The 22,729-nt window shown below is 55.5% G+C and overlaps 1 protein-coding gene across 1 annotated transcript; it reads right to left on the bottom strand.

The window, feature by feature from the left end:
• Positions 1–2,122: 2,122 nt before the first annotated feature.
• On the bottom strand, positions 2,123–21,996 carry IQGAP3 (IQ motif containing GTPase activating protein 3). Its single transcript, XM_079329357.1, has 38 exons — positions 21,907–21,996; positions 20,559–20,646; positions 20,064–20,220; positions 19,005–19,082; positions 18,778–18,854; positions 18,591–18,658; positions 18,235–18,348; positions 17,684–17,862; positions 17,295–17,382; positions 16,905–17,068; positions 15,715–15,802; positions 15,415–15,578; positions 15,139–15,299; positions 14,781–14,905; positions 14,456–14,619; positions 14,223–14,313; positions 13,974–14,141; positions 13,719–13,861; positions 12,365–12,535; positions 11,561–11,644; positions 11,028–11,099; positions 10,341–10,410; positions 9,778–9,986; positions 9,436–9,588; positions 9,194–9,357; positions 7,921–8,145; positions 7,694–7,834; positions 7,185–7,269; positions 5,985–6,217; positions 5,773–5,905; positions 5,409–5,511; positions 5,107–5,251; positions 4,877–4,964; positions 4,048–4,212; positions 3,409–3,575; positions 3,183–3,284; positions 2,728–2,836; positions 2,123–2,574 (listed from the first exon to the last, which is right to left on the bottom strand). Exons 1-38 carry the CDS (start codon positions 21,953–21,955, stop codon positions 2,461–2,463), a joined length of 4,899 nt encoding a protein of 1,632 aa, XP_079185483.1. The 5' UTR covers positions 21,956–21,996; the 3' UTR covers positions 2,123–2,460.
• Between the last annotated feature and the right edge of the window lie 733 nt (positions 21,997–22,729).

Genomic DNA, 22,729 nt, shown 5'->3' with positions numbered 1-22,729 from the left:
CGGGTGGGACCGAGCGCTCCCGGTGCCCGGGCGGGTCTGAGCTCACCGAGCGCTCCCGGTGCCCGGGTGGGTCTGAGCTCACCGAGCGTTCCCGGTCCCCGGGTGGGTCTGAGCTCACCGAGCGCTCCCGGTGCCCGGGCGGGGCTGAGCTCACCGAGCGCTCCCGGTGCCCGGGCGGGGCTGAGCTCACCGAGCGCTCCCGGTGCCCGGACGGGGCTGAGCGCTCCCGGTGCCCGGACGGGGCTGAGCGCTCCCGGTGCCCGGGCGGGTCCGAGCGCTCCCGGTGCCCGGAGGAGCCCGGGCGGGGCTGAGCTCACCGAGCTCTCCCGGTGCCCGGGCGGGTCCAAGCTCTCCAGGTGCCCGGGCGGGGCTGAGCTCTCCCGGTGCCCGGAGGAGCCCGGGCGGGTCCAAGCTCTCCCGGTGCCCGGGCGGGTCTGAGCTCACCGAGCTCTCCCGGTGCCCGGGCGGGGCTGAGCTCACCGAGCGCTCCCGGTGCCCGGGCGGGGCTGAGCTCACCGAGCGCTCCCGGTTCCCGGGTGGGTCTGAGCTCACCGAGCTCTCCCGGTGCCCGGGCGGGTCTGAGCTCACCGAGCGCTCCCGGTCCCCGGGCGGGGCTGAGCTCACCGAGCTCTCCCGTTCCAGCGCTTATCCCCATCGTGCAATGACATCTAGTGGAGCTGCCTCCAGCCAGCTCCTGCACTCCCAGCGCTTCGTTTTCCCCTCTGACCTTCTCTCCAAAACATGTGGGCAGGAGGCAAGAGGTGGCAGCCTGTTTCTGAGTCATGGTTGGCCACAGCACAGCTTCCCCAAAAAAAAAATAATCACCTTTTCCACAGCAACACAGAGTCCCCAGTGAATAGTTGGGGCTACTATTATTAGGTGGAGCTCTTCAGCTTCCCCTCCATCCCCAAAGCACCCAAAAAAAAAAAAAGTGTTTTCAGCATGCCAAATGCTGCTGGTGCAATGCCAATGGCAGCAACAAACCACACTGAGCCACAGCCAGAGACAGGCTGGATCCTCCTCTAAAGGCAAGGAAGGGAAAAAAAAATAAACAAATATGGTGACTACAAGATAAAAACTCCAATGTGGTAATGGGTCATGTGCAGCCCAGGATCCTGTCCCTGCAGATGGTGCAGCATCCAACAGGTTAATGGCAGCCCAGGCTTATTTTAAACATGGAAAAGTGCTGCAGCTTGATCCCACTTCATTCCTGTAGAGATATAATCATAGTCTTTAGGAGATGTAATCATAGTATTTATTTAAGAATTAGTGTGTCTGAAAGTGGCCTAAATTCCCTGTGCAAGTTGAGTTGGTGCCTCAGCACCTGACTGGGCTCTGCTGTGAGGGGCCATTCCCTGGGCAGGAGCCAAGGGGGCACATGGAAATGATCATCCAGAGAAATTCTGCATTTTCTGATACATCTTTATTTAGAGTAAACAAGCAGAGGCAGCACAGCAGGAATCCAGCACGGATGGAGATAAAATAAACCAAATTTGAGGCATTTATATGAGAGCAGGTAAATAAAAAAACACTTAAAAACCTCACAAACAAACATCACTTTCCAAAGACAGAGATGCCAATAGATCAGGTACCACTGAGCTGCCTCAAGGTCCCACAGCAGAGAGGGAGATTCCCATTCCAATCCCCCAAAAAACTTCCTTTGCAGAGCAGGTTTGGGACCTGCTGCTCCTGTGCCTGAAGGAAATGGGCTGGAAGGAGGTTGGGACTCTTCCCATCCCATGATGTGAGGAGCTCACATGGAGAAAAAGTGTTTTAATTGCACACAGTCATTGTCCCACACTTGAAAACCAATTAAGCACCAGAGCAAATCAAGAGGGGACAGAGACACCACCACCTCTGTGCTTCATCCTCCAGGCCCTCAAAGCAGCCATGGCACTGCAGTGACACTGAGCCTCTCTCTTGTTTCACAAGCAGTGAAATTCACCTTTAAAACCAAAATTTGTACCTCAGCATACCAGAGAAGAGCTCACAGGTGTCACCACAAACAGTTATTGCCTCTGTGTTCTGGCCTCTCCCTATTCCTCTATATAAAGACTGATTCTGACATTTCCCCAGCCTTAGTGTGAGGAAGAAATATATATACATATAGATATATATAGACAGATATATTAAAATACCTTTATTACATCAGTAAAACCTCTGTAGTGTCCAGAAATACAGTGTCCTTGAGCAGCTGGCTGTTGACAGCACAGGAGTTAAACAGCCAAAATACCCAGATAAAATAGATTTTAAAAACTAATACATGGTGCAAAAGCTTTGGCAGCTGCATCCTCCTGCAGGGGGAGGTTGGGCACTGGTTTAGTACCAAGCTGGGGGTGCCCAGGGCTGGGGCTGAGCCCTGTGCTCCCCACTCAGGCAGATGCTCAAGCAGCAGCTTCCCTGCCCTGGGACCCCTGACCCTCTTTGGCAGCTTTACATTGCCCCCCACCCCTGAACCTGTTATTTCTTGAAGAATTTCTTGTTGAGGAGGAAAATGAGCAGGTTGACATTGACTTTGGCCTTATCAAACATCTTCATGACTGCTACACCCTCATACTGCAGCTGCAGCAGGTCCTGTGGGAGAGGGGATTGGCACTGTCACAGGGCTGTGTCCCCCCCTGAGTGCCCAGCTGGGGACAGGGGGTGGGTTGGCAGTGGGACATGAGCTGCAGGTGTGGGGACAGCCCCACACACCCCACTGCCCTCATCCCTCTGCAGGCTCCTCACCTGGTAGTGCAGCTGGAAGCACTCCATGTCAATCCCCATGAATTTGGCTTTCACCTGGAACCTGCCTGATTCCTCACAGGGGATGATGTCAAAAATCACATTCTTGAGCCTGAGAAGACAGAGCCACTCACTTTCAAAAGGGGTTTCACAGCTCTAACTCAACCAGGTCACCACCCAGTGCACACCCTCAGCACAGCAGCCACACCCACAGCCCAAATCCCACTGCAAACCCCAACTTTCCTGCACTCTCCTACACAAAACTTGCCCCATATGGCAGAACAACAATGGCCCAAATAATCAAGCCTCCTCCTCTGTTTCCCTCTCCCTGCCCATGTTTTCATAGAATCCTGAGCCAGAAGGGACCCACAAGGATCACTGAGTGCACCAAGCCCAGCTCCTGGCCCTGCACTGGATAACCCCAAGCACAAGCTCTCCCCTGGAGCAGGGTTACTCACTGGCTGGGTGGCAGGTCCTGGATCTCCAGCAGCACCCCCTTCTCCCACAGCTGGGCTGCTGTGTAGTGCAGTGATGGCAGCTTCTTGCTCTTGCCACTGACCCTGGAAGAGAAGGAACCACATGCTGAGAGCTCATCTCTGCCCACCCATCACTCCTTGGACTCACAACAACCAGAGAGCGATAAAAACAAATCTTTTTTTTTTTTTTTTTTGTAAGGAACCACACTTGTTGCTGGCTGCCAGGTTGTCAAGGCAGGTCTTGATGTACTGGTTGTAATAATCAATCTGCTCCTCATAAAACACAGTCTTGGCATCAAGGCCCTGCAGGGTCTGCCTCAGCTTCAGGAGCTCCCTGTGCCGCTGCTGCCGGTGCCGCCGCTGCTGCCGGATGTCCTGGGGGGAAACAAAAACCAAGAGAAGAATGAGGAGCAGGACTGGGGGGGCTCAGGGTGATCCCCAACTCAGTGTCCTCAGTGTGGATGGTACAACTGCCCCTGAAAAGCCTTTGGGATTCTGTGCCCTGAGACAATGAAACTTTTCGTGAGATGCCCCCCCCCCACTGTCAAAACCCCCGTTATTTTAGGATTTCTGTTGGTCTTTTCTAGAATCTTCAAGTAATTAGATAGTTGCTCAATTTATAATTTTATTGGTTAAAAATTCAATCTCTCTGAAACCCATAAAGACCCCTTGCTATGCTATACAACCAGATTTTGCTGGTAAAACCTTTGAAGAAATAAAGCTACTTTTGGAACCTCTACAGCAACTCCCCAAATCTCATCTCTTGCCAGCTGAAAATTCAGGAACCCCCAGAGTTATCCAAACCCCACAGCAGCCTAACCAGCCCAGGCAGCTACTCCCAGCACACCTTGGCCAGCTCATCCAGCAGCTGCTGGTAGTGGTTGGCAGGGCTGAGCAGCCCCAGGCTCTCCAGGAGCTGCAGGTTACGGGTGACCCTGCGTTTCTTGTCCTGGGTGCAGGTGGCCGAGCCCCCGGAGCCCCTCTGGAGCAGCAGCAGCTCGTGAGCAGCTTCCTAGAGAGGGGAAAAGAGAGCCTGGAGCACAGGGTGGCTGCAGAAATGGAGTGGGGGTGATGGAACTGTGCCTGAAAAAGGGGATTTTCATGAGGGATGCTCCTCATCCTTAACAAAATCTCTGTTAGCATTTAGGATTTTTATCGGTCTTTACTAGATGATTGGTGTTTTCTCACCTAGAATCTTAAGGTAATTAGTTCTCAACTTGTAATTTTACTGGTTAGGAATTCAATCCTCCTGAAACCTATAAAGACCCCTTGCTGTGCATCTGGATGCATATATCCAGATTTTGCTGGTGAAACCATTCTAAGAGATAAAGCTATTTCAGAACCTCTACAGCAGCTCCCAAAGTCTCATTCCTTGCTGGCTGAGAAGCTGAATTCTGCCTCAGGAGCCCTCTGAGCTATCCAAATATCAGCCCAAAGCTAGAACCACCTCAGCCCAGGCAGCTACAATGCAGAACTAAACTCCTTCACCCACACTTTAATGTGGGTTTCTCCTGGCCCAGAATGTGTGATTTTTCTGAAAAACAGAGTCCAGTCATGCTGGATCACTAATGGCCAAACCTCTGAGAGGAGCAGGGCAGTTTTTTGCTGAGATTTTTTTTCCTGTTTGCCCATGAAGTTTTTCAGTTCATCCCCAGCAGCAGCCTCACAAATCCCACCTCATGCTCTGAAGCTGGTGTCCACAGGATTTCTGGGAGGGAATTTCCTGCCTGGACCTGGATCAAATCCACCAGCATCTGCTTGGTGCTAGAGACCAGAGGGAGAGGTCAGGCATCCACTCCAGACCATCACCCTCCACACAATATTCAGTTACCTCCCAGAGGTTTCTTGCCCACTCTGAGCATCCCAGCCTCCAGTAACCCCCAGTACCCTCCCAGTCTGTCCTCACCTCAGCAGCAGGCTCTTTGTGTCATTCTCCTCACTGCTGGCCACTGGCATCAGCTTGTTGGTGAGGGTGAGGGAGATCTCTGTTCTGCTGAGCTGGGAGAGCACCTGCTCAGCACCACTGTCTCCCAGGCTGGCAACACTCTCCCCTGTGAGGGCAGACAGAGCCCTGCTAGCTCTGCTGGGCTCTAGAAGGCTGGAGTCCCATGCCCAAAGCAAACCAGCTCCAGCTTTCTGCATGGAAAGTCTGCCCACATCCACCCTCCTGCCATCAGGGCAGGTGGTGGGTCCCAGAATTCAACCTACCAACCAGGGACTGGACTGTAGGGAGCTCATCAAGATCCTCCAGGAGCTCGTGCAGGGGGTCATTGGGGTGTGGTGCAATGGAGTCCTGATGCTCGAGCAGGAGCTGGGCAGTGCAAGGGATGAGTCAGTGGCAAAGGGAGAGTGACACAGGGACTCAACAGCCTCTGCACCCAAGAGGGGATGGAGAAGACATGGGGTTTGCAAAAGGACAAACCTGCAGAATCTAGGTTATCTCCTTGCTTAGAAGAGGTAAAAAGGGTCAGCAAGAGGGAAGTTGTGCTAGGGGTGGGACAGAGGAATGGGAAGAAAGGCAACAGAAAGCCCAGGAAGTGGGAGAAGGAGAAACAGAGCTTTATGCCCTGACCTTGTGTGTGTTAATGAGCTCCCCCACAGTGATGTAGATGACTGGCTTGGCCACTGCCACCATCTCTGAGTACTCATCCATATTAAACCTCTCTTCAGGCTCAGGGACACAGCAGGCAGCAGAGATAAACCTCCTACAGGGAAAAACCCCTCCAATCAGCCCCAAACCCCTCCCACCAGCTCCCACCCACCCATCCCCACCCAGGGGCCCACCTGAACTTGCAGTGGGTGTGCTGCAGGTACTGGTTGAGGAGGCAGAGGTGGGGGCTGTCCCCCTGGAAGGGCCTGCAGGCAGCAGAGTGCTGCAGCAGCCTGGAGATGCAGCCCAGGCTGCGGCGCTGCTCGGGGCGCAGGGCGGCTCCAGCTGGCACCTCCACAATGTCAAAGCCGTCGGGGGCCACCACTGCTGGGTTCATGAAACGGTAATAGAGCAGGTTCCCCACGATCTAGGGGGGGTGAGACAGCCTGGGGTTAGGGCTCAAGGAGGTGGGGAGCCTTGGGGGTCAGCTGGGAAGGATGTTTGGTGTTGGAAAGGGTGAAATGGGAAAACCTCGCAAATAGCTCAGATTCAGAGAATGTAGAAACCATAAATGTGATGGAAATGAAAGTCACTTTACTAAATAACTACTAGACAAAGGAGTAGCCCTTTAGGCTAATCCCCTGGTGATTAACAATGCATTCTGCCTGGTAGTGGATACCAGGGTCTGACTCATCCCCCCTTAGGGTACAAAGGGTAGTTTTAGAGTTTGAAATGTAACATGCAATGCTAATATCATGGTTCCTATAGGCTCTATGCAAATGCTGTAGAATTTGTATTTTGTATTACATTGGTTAATGGGGATTAGAATATTCATGATAGAAAAAGATTTAAAGCATTGAAAATGCGAAATTGCCCTCTCTTTCTCTCTTCTTCTCTCTTTCCCTTTCTTATTACCACTCACCCTCCTTTCTCCCCTCATCTCTTTTGCTCTCACCACTTGCCCCTCACCCACCTCCTCCCTTACCCTCCCTACTCTCTCACTCCCATTTTATCCCTTTTTCCCCCCTCTTGCTCTGAGCTGCTGGCAGCAGCTCCTAGCAAGATTCCCTATCCCCACACCTTCATAATAAACAGCAACAGTAACAGAGCAGCCTCAGCCAAGCCACTGAGTTTGTCCCAGAAAAAACCCACCCACCCTGACAGAGAGGCCCCCACAGTTTCATCCTTGCACTGCATGGTAGGAACCTCCTAGAAGAGGTGGCAGTACAGGAAAATACCCATTCTTGGCATTTCCTTAGTGGCTCAAGGAAAATGTTGGCTTGGAAGGTGTTTTGAAGTCAAGAGGATCTGATCTTCCTTGGAGGGATGTTGACCCTTCATGTACAGACAGCTGAACCCTCCCAAACCTTGCAGGTGCCCCAGCCCCACAGTACCTTATCAACCTCCTCTGCTGGGGCTTTGGGGAATTTCTCAACCAAGGATGTCCTCAGGATTTTGGCCATGTAGCGCATCCCATAGCTGAGGAGATGCAGTGAAAAGACCATCAGCATCATGACCCAGTCCTGCTTTTACTACCCATCATCCAAGAGGGAGCAAGCCCCCAGCCCTGGGGTGATGGAGAAGCCCCCAACACTAGGATTGGCAGCTACAGCACCCCTCAGCTCCTGCCCCCACCCTGCTGCCAGCTCAGGCTTCTCTGAGATGAACAAAAAACTCAGTTTCTTCCTGGCAGACAGTCAGCAGTAAACTGCCCAGAAATGGAGCAGAAAAACAAGCCAGCCCATGAGGCACTGCTGATATTTGGGGTTCCTCTTGCTGACAGTGCAATAATTCAGTCCTACAGCAGCAAAGGGGCCAGGAAGCCCCACAACCCAACTTCCTTTTTAAGGCCTTGCTGGAGACACCTTAGATCCAGCAGCACAGAAACCATGGGGATACTCACGGGATCTTGTCAACAGAAGAGGTGATGGCAGAGACAAACTTGTCTGTTATTGCCAGGAGATTGCTGATAGAAATGTCCAGCTGCCTTTGGACCTCGGGGTGGCTGAGAGCTTGCTCAGGACTGACCTCATATGGGAGCTTGCTGTGAAGGGAAGACAAAGACCCCATCACCATCCCAGTGCCCATCACCCTGCGGCCGAGCTGACCCTTTCTGACCCAGGGTCTGACCTTCTGTGCCCACTCTGTGACTCAGTCTGGTTGATCCACGCCTTGTAGATGTCCACAGGGTCTGTGTGGATGCTGAGGGTCCTGTCCTGCAGCACCTGCTGCACTGGGGCAGCCAGGATGTGCCTCAGGGGGTTGTGGCCAGGCGCGTTGCGGTAGAAGCTGACCACCAGCCTGATCACTGTGGCATTGCCCGTCAGGATGTCGTGGACATGATCCACCTTGGACCTGGGGACACAGATGGGGCACGTGGCATGAGGGTGCAGTGTGTGTTCTCCAAGCAGGAGGCAGCAGATAGAAGAGATAACAGCATCTGTGTTGGGTTGATGTGGCCAGAAATGTGGATTCTGTCACTGGGTGGGGCAGTGTCCCTCAACTCCTGGCACATATTATCTATTAATGGGCAGATAAACCAGCTGAGACAATCATCTTTATCTTTTCCATGACCCACCCTTCATCCAGGAGGTATCACCTGTTAATGGGCCATTGTTAAAAACTGGGTGTGGCAGCAATTCTTATCACTGTGGGAGATATCTCCTGTTAATGGGCCATTGTTTAAAACTGGGTGTGGCAGTGATCTTTATCTCCTGGCACATATTATCTGCTAATGGGCCAGCTTTAAACCAGCTGGGACAATCATCTTTATCTTTCCACAGCCCATCCTCCCTCCAGGAGATATCTCCTGTTCATGGCCAGTGAGTCCCAGTGCATGACTGATAAAATTCCATCATCCCACTGGGAGATGCTGCACCCAGGGGAGGAGCCAAGCCTTTCCTACCCTGATCAAAACTGAGATTTTGGACACCGAGTTACTTTCTTTCCACTGGATTCCAGAGGAAAACCAGACCTTTCCACATCATCCCTGGACCTTCAGAGGAAATTGCACCTTCTCCAGGAGCACTGCTCCAGCTGAACCACATCTGCCCCTGCAGGAGGATGCAGCCACCATTGAATGGCACTGCTGCCATCACCCTGACTGACTGATGGGTGTCAGCTTGGATTCTGACTCTGGCAGGGTTGGGATTGTTCTTTGTAATACTGTATTTCTATTTTCATTTTCCTAGTAAAGAACTGTTATTCCTAATTCCTCTATCTTTGCCTGACAGCCCCTTAATTTCAAAATTATAATAATTGGGAGGGAGGGGCTTTACATTATCCATTTCAAAGAGAAGCTTCTGCCTTTATTGGCAGACACCTGTCCTGCAAACCAAGACAGCAGCCAAGCTGATGCAGTTCAGCCTTTCCCTGGGCCTGTCCCCACACCAGGGACACTCACCTGATCTCCTCCTGCAGAGCCACTTTGAAGAGCTGCAGCAGCAGATAAGCCTCCCGTGGGTTGGATGCATAGTTGTAAAGGGTAAAGATCACTGACTCCATGAACTTGGTGGACTTGTTCTGGGGCATCTGGAAGATGAGCCTGGCCAAGTAGACTGGCTGTGTCTGCAGGGAGAAGGGACACCAAGCTAACCCAAGTGTTGTGGGGACACATGGGGACACAGCAGAGCCCCCCAGCCTCACCTGCAGCAGGTAGAAGAGGTGCTGATAGGCCTCCAGCTTCTGCCTCTTCTCCTTGCTGAGTGACTTGAGCCCCTTCTGCTTGTCCAGGGACATCATGTCTGACAGCTGCTCCTTGTTCTTCTTGGTCAGCTTCTTGCAGTGGGAGACCACCTCCTGCAGCCACACAACCATGGAGAGAAGCACTGAGGTCTCTGGTATTCTGACCATTTCTGGGAGAGCCAGAGACACCCCAGTGCTCCCCAACCCCTCCAACTGCTCAAGAAGTGAAGCAGAGACAAGTCCAAGCTGCAATGCCATGGAGAGCAGGATAGAGGCAACCAAGTCCTCCCCCACTCTCTCTACCTGCAGCGTGATCCTGTTCTTCACCAGCAGCCCAATCTTGATGTCCATGAGGTCCAGGTCTCTCTCCAGCTGCCCCAGGGCACGGATCCTCTTCACCACCTCCTCCTGCAGCCTCAGCACCTCTGACTCCTCCCAGAAGTCGTGCTGGCTCTGCTCCAGCAGGTGGATGAAGCGCCGGATGATGGCCAAGGGTGGACTCTTGCTGTGGACTGTGGCAATGCACAGTAATGCATTTGTAGATGGAGGGAGTGGCCACTCCCACTGCATTCCCCAGACCCCAACATTCACCCACACACCCCACCCTCCTCCCCAAAAAGCAACTTTTTGCAGCACCAGGACATGGGACAGCACATGGCCACACTGTGCAACAGCCTCCAGGAAGGAGGCAGAGGAGCAGCCCCAGGGCTGATGACCAAATAAACACTAAGGCTCTGTCACTCCTGTCCCTGCCACCTGCCTGGCCTGCCCACAACTGCCTCCCCACTGTGCAGGGCCAGCAAGGGAAGAGGCAGAATCCCCCTCCCAATTAGCCAGCACACTTGAGAGCAGCAGTGAGCACTTACCCAGCATCCTGTAATCCCCACGGGCCCTGCTCGCTCGTACAAAAGCCTGGATTTTAACTACAGCTTTAATCTGCCAAGACAAACAAGGAGGTGGGAGATGTTTTTTCACAGTGTCCCTAACCCACACAGGGAGTGAAGGAAAGCTGGACATGCACATCACTGCCTGGTCCCCACTGCCAGGAATGTATTAAGGCCTGGGATGAAGGTCTCTACAACACAGGAGATTTGGGGATTCTACACTTCTCACTGGTCATTCCCCTCTACTCACAGTGTATCAGAAGCTGCAGCAACTCCAGGGGTGCAGCTTCACTTCCTGCAGCTGACACCCCCTCTTTTCCCCAAAAAATTTCCTTCCCCTCTTAATGGGCATCTTGAAGTCATTGTTGTTTTTGATGGAACTAGAGTGTTTTTTCTCCCCTCACTCTTTACAAAACCTGAGAGTCTGGCTTAGGTACCTATTCCTTCCCATCTGTCCCCCTGCCAGGATGAATCAGTTCTTCCAGCTGCATTGGAAGAACACTCAGAAAGCACTGAGGGACAGGGATCCAACTGTGTGCTCTGGATCATCCCCTACATAGTCCCACCAACACAGTCCCAGAAGTTTTTGACTCCCATGCCACCCCATCCCATCCCATCCCATCCCATCCCATCCCATCCCATCCCATCCCATCCCATCCCATCCCTTACATTCTGTCTGAAGTAGTGCAGCCTCTCCTGGTACTTCCTCCGTGCCTGCCACATCCTCACAGCTGCCTGGATCTGGCAGAGATGTTCAAACAGAATTTGGATTCTGGAAGGATTTGCTTGGCCAAAGGGAGTGGGTGGAGGGGAAAAATCATGAGGAGTTCTATGGGAGGTTTAGGCTGGATATCAAGGTAAATTTCTTCACAGGAAGGGTGGTCAGGCATTGGCACAGGCTGCCCAGCAAAGTGGTGGGTTCACCATCCCTGGAGGGATCTAACACCCACAGGGATGTGGCACTTGGGGACAAGTGCTGGGGAACAGTTGGACTTGGTGATCTTTAGGGGCATTTCCAGCCTCAGTGAGCCCATGGTAACAATTCTATGATTTTTTTTCTCCCTTGCCCACTCACACACTGCTGCCACAATCCCCCCTGGTTCTCCTGTGCTGGGCAGGGGTAGATGCCACTCTTGCAAGCTGAACAAGCAGGCAACAATGCCAAACATGGGAACAAAGGCTGAAGAAAGAATCTCCCAAACCTTGACTGCAGCCTCTGTGTTGGATTTCAGGTAGTGCAGCCTCTCCAGGTAAGCTCTGCGTTGTCTGTACCCCCTCCAACAAGCCTGGGCACAAGAAGACACCAGGAAGAGAGAGACCTGTGTGAGGTCACTGTGACTCCATTGGTTTTTCAAGGAGCACATAAGAGAATAACACAGCACTGGGAAAGAGGAAACCAGCATGCCCAAAACAGATACTGTGAGAGAAACAAGCCCTGCAGCACCTCAGGTGTCCTGGCAGTAAAAGCACAGAGCAGCAGCTCTGGCACTCCCTGCACCTGCTGGAAGGTGCTGTGAGCAGCTGCCCTTGGTTTGTTGTGGATGATACAACTGCCCCTTGGGATTTTGTGCCCTGAGACAATGAAGCCTTTATGAGATGCCCCCACTCCCTACCAAAACCTCTGTTATCATTTAGGATTTCTGCTGGGTTTTAACTTTACTAGATTATTGGTTTTTTTCTCACCTAGAATCTTAAAGTAATTAGATAGTTCTCAACTTATAATTTTACTGGTTAGAAATTCAATCCCCCTAAAACCTATGAACCATTTGCTGTGCTATGTATCTGGATTTTGCTGGTGGAACCCTTGTAAGAAATAAAGCTATTTTGGGACCCCTACAGCAGCTCTTAGTCTCATCTCTTACTAGCTGAGAAGCTGAATTCTGCCTCAGGAGCCCTCAGAGCTATCCAAACCCCATATCAGCCCAAAGCTAGAACCATCCCGAGCAGCTACACTTTGTGTGTCTGTGTCAGAGCAGGGCCAGATCGTGGCTGTCTGTCTGTGTCACCTGGATCCTGAGCGCAGCTGTCCCCTGCTCCCGCAGGACGCGCCTCCACACCGCCACCTGCCGGCGCACCAGGAACCCGCGGAGCCGCGCCTGCAGCCGCACCAGCCGGGGCTCGCTGCCCGCCCGCAGGCGCCGCCGCTGCTGCGCCGCTGTCGCTCGGCTGATCACCCGCTGCAGGGGGGACACCAGGCACCAGCTCAGCCCCAGGGCTGCCACTGGTGATCACCTGTAAGAGTCGGCCCCAGGTTTCTCTGATCTGCCTCATGACCATCAGAGACTGAGAGCCGGGGACTGCAGCACTCGCTCTGGATCTGAGCTCTGGGCTGGTTGAGGTGGATGTTTGCCAGGGGCTGTTTGTGGGTGTGCTTGGAGCTGCCATGGCACACTGCTCTTGAGCTTATAGCACCCTGTTCCTGCCCCTGCTTCTTGGAGAAATGATCTCCACTGGCACTGGTTATAGTGTCCTGTTCCTGCCCCTGCTTCTTGGAGAAATGATCTCCACTGGCACTGGTTATAGTGTCCTGTTCCTGCCCCTGCTTCTTGGAGAAATGATCTCCACTGGCACTGGTTATAGTGTCCTGTTCCTGCCCCTGCTTCTTGGAGAAATGATCTCCACTGGCACTGGTTATAGCACCCTGTTCCTGCCCCTGTTTCTTGGAGAAATGATCTCCACTGGTACTGGTTATAGCACCGTGTTCCTGCCTCTGTTTCTTGGAGCAATGATCTCCACTGGTACTGGTTATAGTGTCCTGTTCCTGCCCCTGCTTCTTGGAGAAATGATCTCCACTGGCACTGGTTATAGCACCCTGTTCCTGCCCCTGTTTCTTGGAGCAATGATCTCCACTGGTACTGGTTATAGCACCCTGTTCCTGCCCCTGCTTCTTGGAGAAATGATCTCCACTGGCACTGGTTATAGTGTCCTGTTCCACCTGGTTCTTGGAGCAATGATCTCCACATACAATAGTCCATCCACCTTTTGGCCAGAGGCCATTCACTTTGGAAAAGGACTATAAAAGTGATTTTCCTAAAGAGACTTTGAGATCTCTTTCTCCCCAGTGGATTGAAGATGTGGTCAGATGACCATGAGGATGCATCACATCTGTTGGCAGCTGTATCCCATCCTTTCTTTCTCTCTCTCCCCCCTTTTACTTTGTTTCCTTTACCCCCCCCCCCGTCTCTCTTCTATCACAAAACTGCATTGTTTCATGCAATAAACTGCATTACTGCTTTCTGCTGAACAAACCTGAGTCTCTTGCCTTTTGTCATTTACACCCTGAGGTCAAATGAACCATCACGACTCCCACTGGGGTTGAGCAGATGGTGACACCACCCAGCCCCATCCTGCTGCCCATACCTGGATCTCCTCCCAGCTCAGGTGTGTGGTGTTGAAGCTGCCATTGTGTGGGCACTGCCAGCTGCCCTCCAAGGTCTGCAGGTTCAGGTAGAACTCAGCACCATCCAGCAGTTTGTGCCGGACCCAGGATGGCTTCACGCTCCCTGTGTGATGGGTGGGAGCTGCTGGAGGGTGCTGCTCCCCCTGGACACCCTGGCCAGGGGTACATCCCAGATTCCAAGGGCAGGGGAGGTTTTGCAGCCCCCCCAGTTTTACCTGCTGGTTTCTTGGTGGCCATCAGAGCTGCCAGCTGCTCCTGGTAGGTGTCAGCACAGGCATCCACCACCCCATGCAGGGCCACGTTGGGGTTGCACAGCACCCTCAGTGTCTGTGATGCCTTCCCTTCCTTGATGGCCTGGTTGATGGCAGCTACACCCAGAGCCACTGTGGGAGCAGAGGGGCTCACATCAGCACCTTCATGTCCCCTGACCTCCAGCAGCACCCACATGGGGAGAGTACACTCACTGCTCCTGGCTGCCACTGTGTCCTGGTTGGCCTGGCAGACTCCTTCCTGGATCTCTTCCCACCAAAGAACAGCTCCATCATCCTCTGTGGCCTGTGAGATGGGGTCTAGTGAGCTGGGCAGCCCCCTGTGAGCACCTCCTGCTTTGGAGATACTGCATTGCTAGGATGGGGGGGTTACTTCAGTCTTGTCACCAAGGCAGGGCACCCAAGGGGGTGAGAAACTCCCACCCCACCTGGACTTTGTGCCTCCTTGCCCTGGACAGCACACTGTGGTAGCGTGGGGCAGTAGGAAGGGCAATGTCAGGCAGGGCAGGTGCCAGCAGCAGCAATGCTGCCACTGTCCTCTCAGGGTCCTCCTGCAGCAGAGCCTCGTTCACCAGCTGCACTGCATGGACTCCTGTGTGCAGGGACAGGACATGCCTTTCAACCCCTGCAGTGCCCCAGGCACCCAAGGGAGTCACAGCCCAGATTCTCTGCTGTCCCACTGGGGCTGGAACCCCAGTGCAACCTCCCTCTAAGGGTATCTGCACACCCAAACCTCATGTGGGCAGGACTCACGGTCGTTTTCATCCTGCACTGATGAATTGGTGCTGTTGATGCTGTCCTGAATGTCATTCCAGCTCAGGAACTCAGCTCCTGCTTCCCTCAATTGGCCTTTCAGCTGCAACAAGTCATCAAAGTACCTGCAGGAGAGACACAGGGCAATGACTGGAGCATTCCAAGCAGGGCTCAGTGCATTCCAGGGAGGGCTTGGTGCATTCCAAGCAGCAGGGGCACCTGCCAGAGTTGCCCAGCTCTTCAGAGGGGAGAGGCAAGGCACAGGACAGGGAGGCTGCTGGAACAAGCCCATAAAAAGCCCAGGCTCCCTTTCCACAAGATTTTTTCATACCAACCCCCAACACAGAGCCCAGCTCACCGTTGTGCATTTGTATCCTCAACTCCTGAGAGGCCCAGGGCAGGGCTGACCAGGCTGCTCCAGAGCCTGTTGGGGCTCTTGGCATCCAGGGCTTGGTTAACCAGTGCCACAGCTGAGAGCATCTCCACAGCCACAAACAGCTCCTCCTGTGCCAACTCACCCTGCACAGGACAGGCAGAGACACTGAACCCCCATAACCTCCTCCTCCAGTCACAGCACCCCAGTCCTAGCAGGGGGACCAGCCCAGCCATCATCAAGGGTGGGTCTGTCTCTCACCCGTGGGTGCTGGCCCTGCAGCAGGGCCAGCTGGTGCTGGTACAGGGAGGCAGCAGAGGGGTGCACATCAGGCAATTGGGCTGCAGGGTCCATCAGTGCTTCCAAGGTTTCTGCTGGCATCCCTCTGCAGACAGCAGCGTTTATCCTGCCCACAGCCTGCAGCACTGAGGGACACACAGGGGGCTGCAGGAGGTGGCAGTGCCCCCTGTCTCAGGGCCAGGCTGCCAGCATGCCCACCAGCTCCTGGGATGGACACACTGGGCAGCAGCACCTGCAGTAAGTGTTCACCCATGCACTCACTGGCTCGATCCTTCTCCTCCCTCTGGTTTGCTGTCAGGATCCCTGCCTGCACCTCCTCCTGCTCCAGCAGCTCCACGTAGCCCAGTTCCTGCAGCAGCCAGGGAGGGGTGTCAGGTCTCACAGCTCAAAAACAAAAAAAACCCAGCAGAAAGCTACCAACTCCCCAGCTCATGGGATCTCCCTCTTCCTGGGGGCTATGGGCTGCCCCCAACACAAGCACCCTGCAGCACAGGCTCCCTGCAGCACAGGCACCCCTGCAGCACAGGCTCCCTGCAGCACAGGCTCCCTGCAGCACAGGCACCCTGCAGCACAGGCACCCCTGCAGCACAGGCACCCTGCAGCACAGGCACCCCTGCAGCACAGGCACCCTGCAGCACAGGCTCCCTGCAGCACAGGCACCCCTGCAGCACAGGCACCCCTGCAGCACAGGCTCCCTGCAGCACAGGCTCCCTGCAGCACAGGCACCCTGCAGCACAGGCTCCTTGCAGCACAGGCACCCCTGCAGCACAGGCTCCCTGCAGCACAGGCTCCCTCCAGCACAGGCACCCTGCAGCACAGGCACCCTGCAGCACAGGCACCCTGCAGCACAGGCACCCCTGAAGCACAGGCACCCCTGAAGCACAGCACAGGCTCCCTGCAGCACAGGCTCCCTGCAGCACAGGCACCCTGCAGCACAGGCTCCCTGCAGCACAGGCACCCCTGCAGCACAGGCTCCCTGCAGCACAGGCACCCCTGCAGCACAGGCACCCCTGCAGCACAGGCTCCCTGCAGCACAGGCTCCCTGCAGCACAGGCACCCCTGCAGCACAGGCACCCTGCAGCACAGGCACCCCTGCAGCACAGGCACCCCTGCAGCACAGGCACCCTGCAGCACAGGCACCCCTGCAGCACAGGCACCCCTGCAGCACAGGCACCCTGCAGCACAGGCTCCCTGCAGCACAGGCACCCCTGCAGCACAGGCTCCCTGCAGCACAGGCACCCCTGCAGCACAGGCTCCCTGCAGCACAGGCTCCCTGCAGCACAGGCACCCCTGCAGCACAGGCACCCCTGCAGCACAGGCACCCCTGCAGCACAGGCTCCCTGCAGCACAGGCTCCCTGCAGCACAGGCACCCCTGCAGCACAGGCTCCCTGCAGCACAGGCACCCCTGCAGCACAGGCTCCCTGCAGCACAGAATCCTCCCAGTCCCTACCAGGGCCTTCTCCTCCCGGTCTGTGCTGAGCTGCTCCAGGTAGAGCTGGAGGTTGCAGCGCTGGAGGCAGTGCAGGGCCAGGGCAGGGTCCTGCAGGGCATGGTGCAGAGCCAGCACATCCTGTCTCTCCAGGGCATTGTCCACCTCCTCCAGAGCCCCACGCACTGCAAGAGGCCAGTTCACCCCAGAGGTGAGCAGGTAAATCATCCCACAGCTCCAGGGAGCAAAGGTAGCTATGGCTGAAGCTGCATATCCATCATTTTAACTTCCCCTTCTTCCCACTAGGTCTGAGGCTGGCCTGAGCAGAATTCTTGCTGCTCTGCCCTGGGCTACCATGGTCCCACCATAAGCCCTGGAGAAGCCCCAGAGGGAAGGCCCAGCTTTGCTCACCATTCACTTTGTTGATGTTCCCTTGGATTTCAGCCTGGGTCAGACACCAATCATAGACATCCTCTCCTTCAGGGATCACCTGCAGGTACTGGACAGGGACCCCCCAGCCTGAGCTTTCTGCCCAAGCAGACCCCAGCCATGTGCAGTGGGGTCCCCTGAAGATGCCTGAGCTCATTTCCCACCCCCCAGCCCTGGGTGAACCAGCCCCCAAAGAGGAATCATCTCCCCCATCTTCTGCTCAGCACAAGGACTCCCAGGCTGTGTTTCAGCCAGCAAGCACTGTATGGTCCCTGGCCAAGGGACCCTTCCAGCTGGAAGCACCCACCTGCCCTTCAGCAAAGGGGCTGCTCCTCTCCCAGCCCTCCCAGAGCACCCTGTGCCCTCCTCACCCTGTTTCTGGCATTGCTGCCCTTCTCCAGCTTGGCCTGGTGCAGCACCTCCTGGTAGGCACCTGCCAGCTCCTCATGTAGTCCCACCAGCATGGCATGGGGGTTGTGCAGGGCCTCCATGGTCTGGGCCACCACCCCCTGATCCACTGCCTGGTTGATGGCCAGCACTGCAGCATGGACTGGAGGGGAGGCAGGGAGGAAGTGAGATGGGACATGGAGGGGCAAGATGGACCATCTGCTTTATCCCTGTGTGCAGTGGGACAAGACATTCCATGGGTGATGGTGGGAACCTGCCCTGTTCAAAAGGCAGGCTGCAGTCTCCAGCAGGATGTCAGTGCCTCACAGCAAGCCCAGGGAATGCAGAGCCCCAGCTGCTGCTGGCCAGCACCTGCAGCCTTGTGCCAGGCTGAAAGAAAACACCCAGGGGCTTCCCACTGCATCCCAGAGCACTCCCTCCCAGTTTGCTGGCCCCAGATTTGGCATTCAGGGGCTGAGCCAAGATCCTGCTAGGGGCTGACACCCATCCCCACTCCCCACCAGGCACCCATCACCTGCTGCTTCATCCACTGAGAGCTCATTGGCCAAAATGCCCCCAATCTTGCTGAAGGCAGGCAGCTGCAGCCCATACTTCTCCAGCTCCCTCTTCATGTTGTTGATCTCCTCCTCTGGAGCAGAGCAGAGGCAGCACTCCTCAGCACCAGCCCTGTAGCCCAGCACTGGAGCAGGGGCAGCCAGCAGAGCCCCCACTCCCCCCCAGACCAAGAAAACCCCCACACTGGGGTGAGTATCCCTGAGGCAGCTTTGGCAAAATGCATCCACGACTTTCACCCCCCACATGTCCCCAGAGCATCAGTGGCAAACCCCCCTCAGCAACTGCCAGCCCAGGTGTCCCCACACAGCACCATACCTGTGAACTTCACTTTCCCATACAAGTCCTGGATTGGAGGAGCCAGCCCCAGCTTGAAGAGGTAGAAGCTGAAATACAAACCCACATCATGGCATCACCTGCTTCTCCCTCCTGAGGCTGACAGGTGACACCACCAAGGGGCTCATGAGCATGAACAACTCCATGAGAGCCAGGCCAGGGCACCCACCTGAGTGCATGGATGCAGTAGACCACCCGGGGCATGTTCTTCTTGTCATAGACATCAGTGGTCTCTGGGTGGAAGATCTGCCAGCAAGACAAGAAACACTCAGGGGGCAACAGCATCGAGACAGTCCCCAGGGTGGGCTGGTATCAAAGAGTGGGGGGCAAAGACAAAGCCCCCCTGGCCAAGGCCAGTGTGTCCCTTGGCTGGGGACAGCAGAGGGGGCTGGTTACCGAGGGGAGCCCCACGTGGCTCATGGCAAGGCGCCAGTGGTTGATGTTATCCGTGTGCCGAAAGTGAAGCCCGGCTGCCTGGAAAAGAGGAGCTGAGGTCAGGCTGAACCCCAATTTCTCCCATCTCTGGGGTGCCCCTTGCCCCCAGACCAACCCAGCCAAGGCAGGAGGTTAGGCAGAGGCCATGCCTGTGACCCCCAGGGGCAGCAGAGCTCAAGGACCCCCTTGCAGCCACCTGCTACAAAACTCAGTGACTGCTGTCAGTGAGTGCCTCCCCACTCTGCACTCAGCAGCAAGGGAAAGTGTGCTGGGTTGATGTGGCCAGAAATGTGGATTCTGTCACCAGCTGTTAAAACCAGCTGGGGCAGTGACCCTGATCTCCTGGCATATATTATCTGTTAATGGGCCAGCTTTAAGACAAGATGGGGCAATCATCTTTACCTTTCCACAGCCCATCCTCCCTAAAGGAAGATATCATCTGTTGCTGGCCCATTGAGTCCCAGTGCACGACTGATAAAATTCCATCATCCCACTGGGAGATGCTCCAGCCAGGGGAGGAGCCAAGCCTTTCCTACTCAGATAAAAACTGAGATTTTGGACACCACTGGATTCCAGAGGAACACCAGACCTTTCCACATCATCCCTGGACCTTCAGAGGAAAACTGCACCTTCTCCAGGAGCACTGCTCCAGCTGAACCACATCTGCCACTGCAGGAGGATGCAGCCACCATTGAATGGCACTGCTGCCAACACCCTGACTGACTGACGGGTGTCAGCTTGGATTCTGACTCTGGCAGGGTTTTGGGATTGTTCTTTGTAATATTGTATTTCTATTTTAATTTTCCCAGTAAAGAACTGTTATTCCTAATTCCCCTATCTTTGCCTGAGAACCCCTTAATTTCTAAATTATAATAATTTAGAGGGAGGGGCTTTACATTATCCATTTCAAAGAGAAGCTTCTGCCTTTATTGGCAGACACCTGTTCTTCAAACCAGGACACAAAGGTTTGGGCTACACCCTAAGGGGTACACCACCCTCCCTCTGGTGCCACAGCCATACCTTGTACCGTGTCTGCTCAGGGTCATAGATCTTCTTCACTGGGACAACAGCAGGGGCAAAGCAGTGGCCCAGCTTGGCCAGCAGGACCCCATTGCGCAGGGTCTCCTCCAGCTCTGTGGATGGGGGCAGCCCCTCACCCAGACAGGCCTCCATCCATCTGCCAGGGCAGAGACAGGGCACATCACACACTGCCAGCACCCCACAGAGCAGAAAAGCACCCAAAGGACATCCCCACAACCCCATTCCAATAAATCCTCCCTGGCAGGAGAGCTCAGCCCTCAGGCTGTTTTGCTGTTGGGTGGTTTTCAGTTTGGGTATAGGACTGTGTCCCTCCACAAAAAACACAACCCCCCCAACCAACTTTGAAGAGCCACAAAGCCCCAGGATCCAGGCAGCATTCTGCAGCATTCCAGCCACTTCCCACCCATTCCCTCCCCATAACACCCCTTTTCCCCCAAAATCTGAGCTTGAGCATCTCCCCAGGTGCAGCCCCACCGTTTGGCTTCCTCCAGGTGACACAGGTACTGGTAGGCAACATTCTGCCTCCTCTGTTCATCCATCTCATCTGCAGTCAGGCGCTCACCTGGGCAGAAATGGGGTGTCCCATCAGAGCCCCCTGCTCAGGGAGGCTTTTTGAAGCCCCCCACCATGGCCACTGAAACTAAGATTTGGGAAAAGAAGCCAGGCTTTGTGTGCAGTAGCTCCCACAGCCCTAGTGGGAGTGACTCCCACGTCACAGTGGCACCAGGCAGGCCCTTCTGGCAGTGGGAGGAAAGTTTCCAATTTCCCTTTTTCCCGAATAACAGTCACCAGAGCTGGCACTGGAGTGGGGGAGGGTGCAGAGCAAGCATCTGGGAGGAGGTGGGGAAAGGGAACACAGCTACAGGTTTGGGGGTCCTTTGACACTGCTCGTGCTGGGGGGCACCCATGACTGCTGAGGGGCACCCAGCTGCCCCCCAACAAACTGCTCCTCAAAATTAGTGTCCTCAGTTTGTCCCCAGAGGTCTGGCACCTTGCCATCACCACCCCTCTAGGCACATGCAAACCTGCCTGTAGCCCTAGACCCTCTGCACCCCTAAACTGACTGTTCCCCCATCCAGAGTCCCTGTCATCCTCTGCACCCCACATTCCCCTGCACCCCAGCCTTACTTGTCCCCTCACATTCCCCTTCTCCTCCAGCCCTACCTGTCCCCTCACATTCCCCTGTCCCCTCACATTCCCCTGCTCCTCCAGCCGTCCCTGTCCCCTCACACCCCCCTGTCCCCTCACTCCCCCCTGTCCCCCTCACTCTCCCCCTGTCCCCTCACACTCCCCCTGTCCCCTCACACTCCTCTGTCCCCTCACACTCCCCTGTCCCCTCACACTCCCCCTGTCCCCTCACACTCCCCTGTCCCCTCACACTCCCCCTGTCCCCCTCACACTCCCCCTGTCCCCTCACTCTCCCCCTGTCCCCTCACTCTCCCCCTGTCCCCTCACACTCCCCCTGTCCCCCTCACACTCCCCCTGTCCCCCTCACTCTCCCCCTGTCCCCTCACACTCCCCCTGTCCCCTCACTCTCCCTGTCCCCTCACACTCCTCTGTCCCCTCACACTCCCCCGTCCCCTCACTCTCCCCTGTCCCCTCACACTCCCCCTGTCCCCTCACTCTCCCCCTGTCCCCTCACTCTCCCCTGTCCCCTCACACTCCCCCTGTCCCCCTCACACTCCCCCTGTCCCCTCACACTCCTCTGTCCCCTCACACTCCCTCTGTCCCCTCACACTCCCCTGCTCCCCCGGCCCGTCTGTCCCCCATCCCCGCACCCCAGCCTTGTCCCCCGTGCTGTTCCCCGGTGCCGGTGGCTCACAGCGCCCCGGTGCCGCTGTCCGTGCCGGTGCCGCTGCCGGTGCCTCCATGGCCGCGCTGCCCTCAGGCCGCTCCGCCCGCGGTTTGAATCTCCCGCCGCCCGCGTGACCCGCGCGGGGGCTGCCGGGACACGCTGTGATAGACCGGGATAGACCGGGATACACTGAAACACATACCGGGATACACTGAAACACATACCGGGATACACCGGGATACACCGGGATACACTGAAACACATACCGGGATACACCGGGATAGACCGGGACACACCAGGATAGACTGGGATACACTGAAACACATACCGGGACAGACCGGGATACACTGAAACACATACCGGGATACACCGGGATATACCGGGATACACTGAAACACATACCGGGACAGACCGGGATACACCGGGACACACCAGGATAGACTGGGATACACTGAAACACATACCGGGACAGACCGGGATACACCGGGATACACTGAAACACATACCGGGATAGACCGGGATAGACCGGGATACACTGAAACACATACCGGGATACACCGGGATACACTGAAACACATACCGGGACACACCAGGATAGACTGGGATAGATCAGGATAGGGCGGGACACACCGGGACACACCGGGATAGATCGGGATAGACCGGGACAGAGCGGGATACACCGGGAGACACTGGGACACACCGGGATAGAAAGGGATAGATCGGGATAGACCGGGACACACCGGGATAGAGCAGGACACACCGGGATAGAGCAGGATAGGCCAGGATATACCGGGACACACTGGGACACACCGGGATAGATCGGGATAGACCGGGACAGAGTGGAACACAC

This window comes from Erithacus rubecula, assembly GCF_903797595.1.
Source record: "Erithacus rubecula genome assembly, chromosome: 33".
NCBI lineage: Eukaryota > Metazoa > Chordata > Aves > Passeriformes > Muscicapidae > Erithacus > Erithacus rubecula.
Note: the sequence above shows the minus strand (reverse complement) of the source record. Positions and strands in the feature narration are given on the sequence as shown.

Bases quoted from the DNA above. Each gene is read 5' to 3' on its own strand.
- IQGAP3 (XM_079329357.1), bottom strand. From the start codon at position 21,955: ATGGAGGCACCGGCAGCGGCACCGGCACGGACAGCGGCACCGGGGCGC. The intron at 20,647-21,906 runs GTGAGCCACCGG...ATTTCTGCCCAG, and splicing joins GACAGCGGCACCGGGGCGCT to GTGAGCGCCTGACTGCAGAT. The intron at 20,221-20,558 runs GTGGGGCTGCAC...CTGCCCTGGCAG, and splicing joins CACCTGGAGGAAGCCAAACG to ATGGATGGAGGCCTGTCTGG.